The sequence below is a fragment of the Abramis brama genome (genome assembly GCF_963993115.1).
Source record: "Abramis brama genome assembly, chromosome: 2".
NCBI lineage: Eukaryota > Metazoa > Chordata > Actinopteri > Cypriniformes > Leuciscidae > Abramis > Abramis brama.
In genome coordinates, this window is record NC_139964.1 from 23984127 (window position 1) to 23996396 (window position 12270).

The 12270-nt window shown below is 39.1% G+C and overlaps 1 protein-coding gene and 1 pseudogene across 2 annotated transcripts in view; one reads left to right on the plus strand and one right to left on the minus strand.

The window, feature by feature from the left end:
- Positions 1-12270, minus strand: part of LOC311077980 (putative adhesion G protein-coupled receptor E4P) — a 340053-nt pseudogene that overhangs the window by 49782 nt on the left and 278001 nt on the right. The gene's annotated exons all lie outside the window — the stretch shown is intronic.
- The window catches only part of LOC311077903 (uncharacterized protein), a 48714-nt gene continuing 44039 nt past the window's right edge, over positions 7596-12270 (plus strand). The window contains exons 1-4 of the mRNA XM_084106551.1: positions 7596-7671; positions 8662-8705; positions 9289-9356; positions 9490-9528. Coding sequence (XP_083962677.1) covers positions 9338-9356; positions 9490-9528 — 58 coding nt within the window. The 5' untranslated portion in view covers positions 7596-7671; positions 8662-8705; positions 9289-9337. The remainder of the gene's footprint in view (positions 7672-8661; positions 8706-9288; positions 9357-9489; positions 9529-12270) is intronic.

Here is a 12270-nt window from a genome sequence, read left to right on the forward strand (position 1 = left end):
AACATGAAATGAACATGCACTCCAGAACATTTTGTGAATGATTTACTGTCTTGTGTTGTGTCTTTTAATAATATTATCTGTTGATACTATTATCTCTTTGATACTATGTATTTTATTATAGAACCAACGGTCAAGGTATCCTCACCTATACCATGTTTGGACTCTATAAATTGGTACTTTGAAGATCAGAATGATTGTGTACATGATATGCCAATAGCTGCGCAACATATTAGTATTACAATAATCTTTCTTAGTTTCTTCATCAGAAACCAATCCAGCTGCACATGCAAATGAGCACACTTAGAACAAAGATTCATAAATCAACCACAGAGGAATTTTCCCGCTTTGAAATTCCACCCTTCTCATTGGTCAAGCAAACCCGGAGAGGTGGGGCCTTTCTCAGGCTTTATTAGAGACAAATTCACAGTGACCCTCCTCTCTCTTCTCTTCTGGCCTCTACTGCTGCTTCTTCAAGTTGATACTGTGGGGATCGGCAGGCCACAATCTGCCCTCCAGCCATGAGAACAGTGTCGAAATAACCATGCAAGTTCATCATATCTTCTCCATCCAGCGGAGAAGAAAACGATTGCAACTTGTACAGTGACATTTGACACTCATGGACCCATCAACGACTTCAATTTTCAGCCGCTTCAAGAATTGTGTCCACTGCACAGACCATGCAAGTATCAATTTAATGAGGTGCTCTGAAAATGATAAGCTGATGGTTCTTTTCATAGTTAAATGGATCTTTTCCATATCACTCACCATTTTACCTATGCATGTATGTATGTATGTATGTTTGTTTAGTTTTAGTTATGTTTGTGAGTTAGTTAATAAAACATGCACAATATGTATTTGGTTCTGATTCTCTGCTTGCAACAAAGTCCATTTTACGATCTTGATCTTGTTACATGCTCTAAGCGCTGTACATGCTAAGAAATAATTATTTTTCGGTGGCCATGAAAGATTAACTGACCCAAATATAAAAAAATTATCATAATTGATAATTATGATTTATTATAAATATTTCCCATTTGAGCTAACTTGTTGCAAGGGATATAAATTTAAAAAACTAAGCTATCAAAAATTATTAAATGTGCAACTAATGTCTCATTCAAAGTAAATATGTGTCTTTTTTTGCTTTTGTTCAGGTCACATTCACACTTTCCTGTATTATTCAAATGCATTTTTGTTATAAAATATCTTAACAAAATGATCAAAGTCACAGGCTCAGTCACCCTCAGCACTACACTTCCCAGAATCATTCCTGTTCACCACCTGCACACACTCCTCCATCACCTGCACCTGCAAGCCGTCACCCTCGTCATAACTCTTCAGCACTGCCTATATCAGCAGTCACCCCTCACTTCACAATCGTCTGGTCTTGTTGATCACTACGTCTTAACTTCATCGGCTCCTTACCTGATCATCTCACGTTTGAGAATCCTCACCTTCTACGTCCTCCAGATCTTCCACTCTTCATCCGCCAGCGCGATCCCAGCACCAGCAAGTATAAAGAGGCAACTACCATCAAGCTAAGTTTATTCAACACACCTGGGGGGTATTGCACAAAAGCAAGATAAGGGATTAAGCTGGGATTTTCCAGTTATCCTGGCTGAATTTAGCCCTGACTCGGTTGCATGAAGGGAGGCTAAATTAATCTACATTAAGTTACTATGGAGATTTACACTTTGCAGCTAGCCTACTCCGGAGCAGGCTAACAACCAGGCTAAGATTAATCCTAGTGATTTATCGGCTAGTTCCTCCCTAAATCCTACTAGATATTAATGTGTTTTAGTCACTTCATGGTCCCGCATTAAAATACTAGATATACTGTCATTCATCTAAGTATGCGTACTGTTATTTTAGTTATTATTGAAAACTGCTGTTCATTTCACTGTCAGAGGTTTGATGAATATATATATATATATTATTCGAGATTTAAAGCGTTTATTGTCATACACCCAGTGAGGAAAGCAGATTTTCCTGAGCAATTATTACTTTGCTGTCCACAATGAATGCCAACACAGTGCAAAAGAACTATACTATACAATATGAGAAACAGAATATAGACTATGTATATCTATATATGCAAGTATAGAGTAGAAATGTACTGTTGAATGAGAAAAAATATCAATATATTATATTTTATTGCAGTTGATGAGATACAGTGCTATGCATAAGTTTAGACACCCATGCTAAAGTTGACTAAAAAGAGGAATAAAAAATCATCTTTTGGAAATTGAACTTAATGCCTTAATTAAAAAAAATAGGAAAAATCCAACCTTTAAGGACACCAATTTTCTTTGTGAATGAATAATGTATCGTAAATAAATAAATGTTCTTCCTTAAAATACAGGGTGCATAAGTCTGGACACCCCTATGTTAAATTCCCATAGAGGCAGGCAGATTTTTATTTTTAAAGGCCAGTTACTTCATGGGTCCAGGATACTATGCATCCTGATAAAGTTCCCTTGGCCTTTGGAATTAAAATAGCCCCACATCATCACATAGCCTTCACCATACCTAGAGATTGGCATGGTTTTATTTCAGTTAGCCTAATAGCTAGTTTGATTTGCATTGAGAGATGATCTTATGGAAAGTACCCCATGCCAATCTCTAGGTATGGTGAATGCTATGTGATGATGTGGGGCTATTTTAATTCCAAAGGCCAAGGGACCTTCGGCCTCCTGAAATCACGATTTCAGTGCCTGCACCACCTGAGGGTCTCCCCAGACAGAGCATGTGACGTGACTGTTGCCTGCACAGTGCTGCACAATATTGCCAGCCTAAGAAAAGAAAGGGCTCCCAGAGTTGCTTTGGATGTTGATTGGGACAATGCTGCCATATTCCCAGATAACAGAAATGGTAGACTTGTTAGAGAACAATACATTGCAAATTATTTCAGTTAAATTAGTTTTGATTTAGCCCATCCCTTAATAAAGGATAATGTAGGCTATATAACTTTTTCATGTGTACATGCATTTTATTTGGCATCGGTAGCACACACTGTGGTTATCTTCCCAAATTCTAGTTCCACTTCACTGGATCAATAACTATAAAGTGTACTTGACATTCATGAAAAAAGTTACAAGACCACAATGGTTTTGGAATATTTTTCTTTTATTATTTTGCTGTTATCACTTGTCAGCTTGGAAATTTGGAGAGAAAAAATTATGATGATTAATACATTGTGTTACAGTCATGGTTACAGTATGAACATCTTACATCTCTTTCTAGTTTCTGGATTTCCAGTTCTAGTTTCCTCAGTGTCTTGCGTTTAATTTGCATCTCAAGGTCCATGTCCTGCAGCTTTCTTTTTTTGTTCACATCAATCTTGACTTCTGTCAGCTCGATCTGTCTCTTAAGATGCGTTGTGTAGAGATATCTGACAGTTTGTGAATTCTGTGAACACCTTTTAGTTAGCATAGCAGAATTTTTGCATAATGTACATTTACTTTAGGCAATACTCACTATGTTACCAGGCCGCTTTTCAGGCTGCCCAATGTCAGGATCCTTTAACAAATGATATTTTCTATAAGTACCACTTCCCTGACTTCTTATCTATTATGAACTTGTGTCTATTTCCACAAAATTGACATGATACCTCGAGGAGTGATATACCTCCTTCTGGAGTCCAGCGACACGGTCTCATCATCGGCAGAAGTGCACTCCACTGCTGGCTTCCCTCTGCCATATTCAATACTTGTATTGATATTTTTGACAGGACATGCAAAGCCTATGATTTAATAAAGAGTACTCACCGGCAAATCATAGTCTGGTGGCTCCAAAAGTGTAAGGGTGTTACCAGCCACTGCAAGGTAAGGCAAAGTCACACAGTCCACATAACAAAATATGGATTTCAATATTTTCCATGTGCAGTAGCCAATAATGTACCTTGTATGAAGAGGCCAGTATCCCTTGCTGGGCCAGAGTTAGTGGCTGTCCCTCCCTGGATCCCTTCAATCACTGGCTTCCCTTTATTTAAGTCCAGGGCCAGTTCCTCTGCTGTGGTGAAGGCTTGGGTTGGAGGGCCACCCCCCGTACCAGTTCTGTCAGGACCACTACCGTCAAATATGATTGACAATTAGCATACAGTTTGGATTGGCGGAATGGTTCTGTTCTGGGCGAGAACTCCCTGCGCATCCATGCAGCCTAGCATGGATAAGAGCAGGGAGAGCAGCAATAATCCCCCTTAGGGTAAACAGAACAGAACCAACATGAAAATTTGCAAATATATTTAATTCAAGATTAAAATACAACATTATTCGATAATTATTCTGCTTCAAGGGGAATCAGAATGTCAAATCCTGACTGGGCGAGAGGAGGAGCTGGGGATGGAGGAGGGTAATTTGCTCCTGAGAAACGCGATAGCTGCTGATAATACTGAAGGAGCTTATATATGTACACGGTGATAGGTGTCGTATTCCTATAGGTAGATGTGGATCAGCTGAGGGTCAGCTGATGCGAGCTTGACTAACGTGACCTGCCAGAAATAACGCTATGCTTGATATATATGACTTTTATTATTGCTAAAATCAGCACAGACAATAAAATGTCAGCAAACATGTCACCTATGTTCTCCGCAAACAAGTCACTTACCAGCCTTCAAAATATTCTTGTATTTAATCTTGACTTGCTGCCAAGTCCTTTTCTGGCCAGACATGTTTGTTCTTTAAGAGGAAAAGATAAGATACAAATGATAAAATAGATTAGATGGATAAAAATAGAGCAAATTATCTAATTATAGATTACATCAAATCAATTAGAAACAAAACCTACATACAAATAGATAAGAGTAAAAAGATTAAACAGATTATAGACATAAAATAAACTAAATAGATCAAATAGATGCACATAGTGGGTAAGTGTTTGCAATTATTCTTCATGTTAAATGCATGTCCACTGGTCACATTTAAGGCAAAGTATACAATTATTTTTGAAAATGACAAGTAACTCCTTGAATTGTAATTATGAGGGTTTCAGTGGAGCACTGGTTATTTGGACTACTTATGCATTCAATCGGTCTGCTATTGTTTGCCAGGCATTCTCTCTTTGCTTTATTACAGCAGCTGTATTGCCTTTTTTACATATTATATGTTTCACTTCTTCATACGTTTCCATAATTGCTCATTAGGCGAAAAGTATGCCGCACGAGTTTTGTCCATTTTTGCATCGGTGATTCTGTGATCGATTTCGTGATCTTTTTAAGAATGCCCTGAACGCGCATTTATCCAAACTATATACACCTGGCTTGACATATCCGCGCGTTCTCATCCTGGCTCAGCAAACGTGCAACGGATCAAGTCAGGATGCACTGATTAAACTAGGTCAAGCCGCGACTGTTCTGTTATCCTGGCTTTCTTAATTCTACTTTTGTGCAATACCCCTCTGAACCAGCTAATCAATGTCTTCAGGATTACTAGAAAGCTACAGACAGGAGAGTTTATCAGGGTTTGAGCTAAACTCTGCAGGACAGTGGCCCTCCAGGACAGAGTTTGCCCTTCTCTGATCTAGATGCTGAAAAATAAGGAAAATGAGTTGCTTTGTTGTGTATTTGTTGCTTTTTTACCCCTGTTGAATCAACTTAGCTGACCAAATAAATGGTTAAATAATAATAGTAATAAAAATACTTTTGTATTAGTTTAGGGTTAACTTGTGTTGACTCTTTTACTCCGTTGTGGATTTGCATATGTGATACAGATACAACATGTAAAGATGTGAGATGAAACACTGATTATTTCTCTAATCCAAGGTTCCTGCTTTCAAAACATTGTCAAAAGGCACATTAAAGAGAAAATTGGCATAATTTACACCCTTTTGTCATTCCAAACCTGTATGATTTTCAAAATTGGCCTTCAAGTGGTTCATGTTAAAAATCAGATCATTGACAAAAAGAACTTCATGTTGTACTAGTTTGTTTGGGAAACCTGGTTTAAAATGTGTCCAGAATTTGAGAGATTGATTTGTTTATAAAAACATGTGCTATAGAACTATTCATGCATTTCATAGTTGCATAAACAGACTCTGTGGACTTATTCAAACTATGACAAAATTTTACAATGTAGAAACAATGGATTCATCTCTTCACACCAGTCATGAATATTAGACATGCTGAAGTTTGTAATGAAGAGCAGTTTGATGATGACTTTGGTCACTTTGGTCAAACTTGGGCTTTAAACATTGAAGATGAATGTGAAGCTGTGGTCGTCTTTGCAAACTCACTTTTTGAGCACAACTTCAAAAATATGCATTATGGCAAATATGAAGGTCTAAGATGATATAAAGATCTAAGGATAGAGAAATAATTTAGTAAATAGTAAGTTTTTAATCTCCTTTAAAGGGGCATTCCACCCATTTGAACATTCTTTTTTATTTAAAGTGGGTCATACATGTAGTCGAAATGTAAAATAAATTTTGAATTTGGTGCCTTCGTGACTGGGGAAAGACAAAAAATAACTTCAGGACGCATTTGTATGAAAGACAACAACTCCCACAATGCACCACATTGCACAGCTCCGCAAGCCACTCCCACTAATCCAGAACAGCGCATATCTGCATATAAGAGAAATCACTCTTCCGTCTACAAGGCTAGCTACCACCAGAGCTTGAAATTCATTTCACACAAAATGTCTAGTTAGTTGGCGAACTCATTAGTGCATTACTCCTCGTTTGTATTTCTTTCGAAAAGGTGAATTATTGCATGGTACCGGGATGTTCAGTCAGAACATATGCGGTGCGAAACTAGGATAGTTCACAACACAAACGTCCGTGTCCTCGTCTGATTCAGAGATTTCGTCCAGGAGAAATTGTCATCGTTGAAATTCTTTGCCGCAGACGGACTCTATCTCTGTGTTCGTAGCGGTTCGTAGTTGCATAGTGAGATCACCGGCGCCACCAGTCCGCCCTAACTCGAGCCAGTCTGGGCTCCTCGTCCGCGGCAGGCAGGTCTTCTGCCTCGGCTGCTCTTCGCTATAATGCGGCTTGTAAAGGTAGCCAAAAACACCTGATTCAAGCATCAGACTTCCGAAATCCTCTTCTTCTATATCATATTGAGTACTCTCCTCCGCTATTGTCATAACTTTACATCTGTCTCCACAGCGCCTGTTAGCTTAGCTTCAAACAAGATGGAGGATATTGCTTTCAGTTTCAGAGAGTAGAGTCCCACCCACTGATCTGTGATAGGTCTGTAGCGTGAGCGGGTCCCGCCCCTGGGAAAGATGAGGAACGAGTGTCTCTAGTCTCAACAGAAATCCCCCCCTCTTACACTTCCTCCTACAATGACGCAAAATGACGATTTTTGCGTCATTGTAGGAGGAAGTGTAAGAGGTAAATAATGGATTTCTCCCGTCTCAGGGGAAAATGAGAGAGTGTTGCACGACCATTCAACAGTATGACTGGGTTTCTAACAATGCAAAGCTTAATGCAAATGGGTGGAGTGTCCCTTTAAAGTAAATGTACCATGTTTTTAGAAATGTGATCTTTGTATTCATTGTATTCATTCATCCGTCTAAATTTGAATGTTAATTTGAATTTTAGCAGGAAGGGTTGACAAAAATATATATATATATTTTTTTTTTCCTCATTGGACGAACAGATAACAGTCATATAATCTTCTGACACACATATTTCTGTGTAGTCAGTCTAGTTGGGTGAAGAAACTCATATCAGGTGAGTCTCTCTTTATTTAAATGAGAATTAAATGCTTTAGTGTTTCTATCAATCTACACGTTTTTGCAGTTTTGTCATTAATAGCTGTTGGTGATACTGTAGACTACATGTTTCACAGTATTTATGGGAGAAATTTAGTGAAAGCAAATGTAAAATTCAGTGAAAGTTTTGCTGCTATTAGATTAATGCTCTGCTTTTAACATGATCGACACAGTGTTCTGGTCTCCATTATGGAGAGTTGTGTTGGCACTTTTTTAAAACGCTGATAACAGACCAACATTGAATCAAGATTGAAATTTAACATGGATTTTCTTTCATCAGGTTTGCACCTTGAAATAATGTTATTTCAATTATAAAGAATATTTCAAGATGGTCTTTCAAGCACTATGTTTAATTTCATTTAGAAAGTGTGTTATATTATTAATGCATGTTACAACAATCAGTTATGAATGATTTCAGTGATGAGGGAAGAAAAAAAAAAAGCATTATCAACAGTTCAGATCAACAGTTTCCCAAAATCACCTGATCATATTTTCTCTTGGCTTTATATATATATATTTGATATATGTATATAAAATAGACTGACTCTAATTTGAGAAGAATATCCTAGTTTGTGAAATAAAAAATGAAATTAAGCCTTCTGCAACATATCTATTTAAAATGTAGCATACGAAAGTCTAACTGTAAATATCTGTGAAATAATCAGAGAATCTGATCACAATGTCTATGTACAATATATATTTATGACACAAGTCAATAATCTGAGTTTGAGGGATGGACGAAACTGTTGGGAATGTTGGGATTATCCATGCCGGGTCGCGTCGATCTGAGAAAAATAGGGAGAAGGGGGAACTGAGGAAATTACACATATTGTGTGGAAAATTGTATTTGAGGAAGGAAAACAGTGGACTTGGTTTCATATTTCCTCATTAGAATGATGGACAGATAACTTCTCTATATCATCTCAACACAAACAAACTTTTTCTTCAGTCAGTCGTGTCGGGTGATGATCACTGTATATCAGATTATATCAGGTAAGATCTTCTTTCTGCTCATAATGATCCTCATCAATCTCTTTATGTCAGAAACATGTATTGATGTATGTGTTACAGTTGTGTAGTTATAATTGATTTGTGTGTAGTTATAGTTGAGTAATTTGGACTTTGACCAGGTCAGGACTCTTACTAACATTTTTAAGGATGAAACTTCATGAATAACTCCAGAGCACTTTTGATTCTTAATTTCTAGGAAAACAACAGAGCATTATTTAATCTGACAACTGATTTGTCTAAACGCCAGTGAGGGTTAGGTTTAGGGGTGGGGTCAGGGGTAGGTTTAGGGGCGGAGTCAGGAGTAGGTTTAGGGGCGGGTCAGGGTAGATCATTCGTACGAATTAGCCAATAGCCACCTCATAAAATATGAGGAATTGATCAAGTTGTTTCTTCCTTTATTGCATTGTGTTTGACAATAACGGTTTTAAAAGTCTCAATTTGAACTCTGATCCAAAATCAGATGCTGTGGAATGTTTTACATGTGTGGTTGAAACAAAGAGAAAACAGCTTTTTATAAATCATGCGTCAATGCAATGGCTAATTTGTTTATTCTCTAACTGTAAAGGAAACTCGTCCTCTGAACTGGTTTGTGGATACACAGAAATAAACTGATAATGGCTTCCTTTAATAAAGGTGAGTATTCTTCTTGTGTTTAAAGGTTGCCTCTCATCGCCCCAAAAACCTTTTGAACTGTGAATGTATGATGAATGTAGTTTTCTCAGACTCAGACTTTGTGTTTTTTATTGACTTTTTCTTCATATTTCAGGTTTTATAAAAACTCATCCTCTCATCTCTGCTATTCTGTGTAAGTCTAAACAGTGTTTTTTGCTTTTTGTCTGTATGCTGATGTAATGACCAGTGAATCAGATCTGGTTTATCCTTCACGTCTCTCCTGTTCCTCTCCTCTCCTCTGCTCTGCTCTTCCTCTCCTCTGCTCTTCGTCTCCTCTTCTCTCCTCTCCTCTCCTCTGCTCTTCCTCTCCTGTTCCTCTCCTCTGCTCTTCCTCTCATCTGATCTTCCTCTCCTGTTCCTCTCCTCTCCTCTGCTCTTCCTCTCCCCTGCTCTTCCTCTCCCCTGCTCTTCCTCTCCCCTGCTCTTCTTCTCCTCTCCCCTGCTGTTACGACCCCTCTAAGATTTGTCTAGGAGCAAGAGGAGTAACACTAAAAAATATGCCAAAATCTGTAAGAATAATAGGAGGCGGCAAGAAACCATGCAACAACACAAACTGGCAATGAAAAATGATTTATTGTACAAAAAGGAAAAGAAACCATTAAACTATAAAGTAGATTGACAAGAGTATAAATTAGTAAAGCCACAACCAATATGTACAAATTTACAATTTAAAAAAGAAAAAAAGAAAAAAATGAACAAGGAAAAAAAAACTAAACAAATCAACCCAAAGGAAAGGGGACTCTAGTGACGCCAAAGAAAAGAAAGAAACAAAAACAAACAATTCTACCTCATTTAAACCTCTAACCTAACTAAAGGAAAGAAAATAAAATAATGAAATCTTCAGCGCCAAACGCCGTAAACTTCCCTACTCTCAGCTAACAAAACAAAACATACAGTGGGTGGCGTTCACCTCTTACCTGGGGTTTCTATACACAGAGTTACCTAAATGTTGCACAATGGAAGTCGTACGACATCTTCCCTATCCTCCTTCCTCTTGGTAAAGAGTAAACATCAGAGAGCGTAAGCTCAGCGAAGATCAAAGAACAACGCCAACCAAGTAAAAGAAAATAATCGAACAAAATAGTAAATCAAAAATTATAACAAAACAACAGATGTTAGCATAAGCAAATAACAAATAAAGCGAGGCAAAAACCGAGTAACAATGACAGCAAAAACCAGAAAACAAAAGAACCTCAATTCACTCCTTTCCGGCGTCCTTTAATCTGCCAACGGAAACGTTACTGGCAGCAGATAGGTCGGCGTCACATCTCTTAATGATGACTGATAGCCTCGTGAGCCAATCAGCGGTCAAGGAAGACGGCCTAAGAGATCGACAGAAAGAAAGAGAGAGAGAGAGAGTCTCTTTTTTCAAAATTGTGTTAAACAGTTTAGAAGCAGATCTTCTAGAAGTCGTAAATGCCTCACTTCTCTCTGGGAGTTTTCCAAACTCCCTGAAAACTGCAGATGTCAAGCCCCTCCTGAAAAAGAGCAATCTGGATAAGACCATATTAAGCAACTATAGACCGATCTCAAATCTTCCTTTCATAGGCAAGATCATTGAAAAAGTGGTCTTCAATCAGCTGAACAAATTCTTAAGCTCGAATGGATACTTTGACAATTTTCAATCTGGTTTCCGACCGCATCACAGCACAGAGACAGCGCTCATAAAGATAATAAACGATATTCGCTTAAATACTGATTCAGGCAAATTATCAGTGCTGGTACTACTCGACCTCAGCGCTGCATTTGACACTGTCGATCATAACATACTTTTTGACAGGCTGGAAAACTGGGTGGGGCTTTCTGGGATGTGATCTGCGCATGCATCGCGTCTGAACGCGTTGTCTGTGTTTGGAGCTCTATTGATTTGATTCATAATCCGTGATTTTTCTCTTTAAACTTACTTACAACGAACATTTTCTCGCCTATCGTGCGTCTACATTACACCCGTACCACTAAAAAGACGGATTATATCCAAGACTTCAGTCATAAATTAGTATTAATATTGATAGCATCACTGGTAGCGTCGTTGCTAACTTACTGTCCATCTGTTAAAATGGCGAATATATCAGATGTATGTTGTCTACCTTTTGGTGCAGGTGAGGACACATTCGAGCTGCACGCGGTGCAGTCTGAGCTGGAAGCTGTAGAGAAGCAGATCCGCGACCTTTTAGAGAAACAAGTCGAGCTGAAAGACCGGCATTTAGCTCTTGAAACAGCACGCGCCGATGCGTCGATGAGAGACCGGCGTTTAGCTCTTGAAACATCACGCGCTGATGCACACAAATCAGTGACTAGTAATCCGCTGACCCCGACCTCGTCTACTCCGTGCGTTTCTCAGCATTGGTCCCGAGCGCCCAGGTCATGATCAGCCATGGTTTCGTTCACTCCGGCTCCGACACGCCAACACAAAGCCTGGCTGGTTCCGCGGCGGAAGACGCAGGCCAGGACCCGAGCAAGAATCTCTCCACCCTTCCCGGTTTTTGAGATCTCCACCCAGAACCGCTTCTCCCCTCTTCGCGAAACGGAACGCAATGCTGTCATCATCGGCGATTCCATCGTCCGGCACGTCCACGCTACGTTAGGTAAAAGTAAGGTGCGCACTCACTGCTTTCCTGGTGCTCGTGTTTTCGATATCGCTGCGCGGGTACCCGAGATCTTGAACGGTGATGAGCGTGTCGGAGCCGTCGTGTTGCACACGGGAGTGAACGATATCAGGCTGCGGCAGACGGAGGTTCTGAAGAAAGACTTCAGGAGCCTGATCGAGACGGTACGCAGCACATCGCCTGAAAAAACTATCATTGTCTCTGGACCGCTTCCCACGTACCGACAAGGGCATGAAAAGTTCAGTAGATTATTTGCGCTAAATGAATGG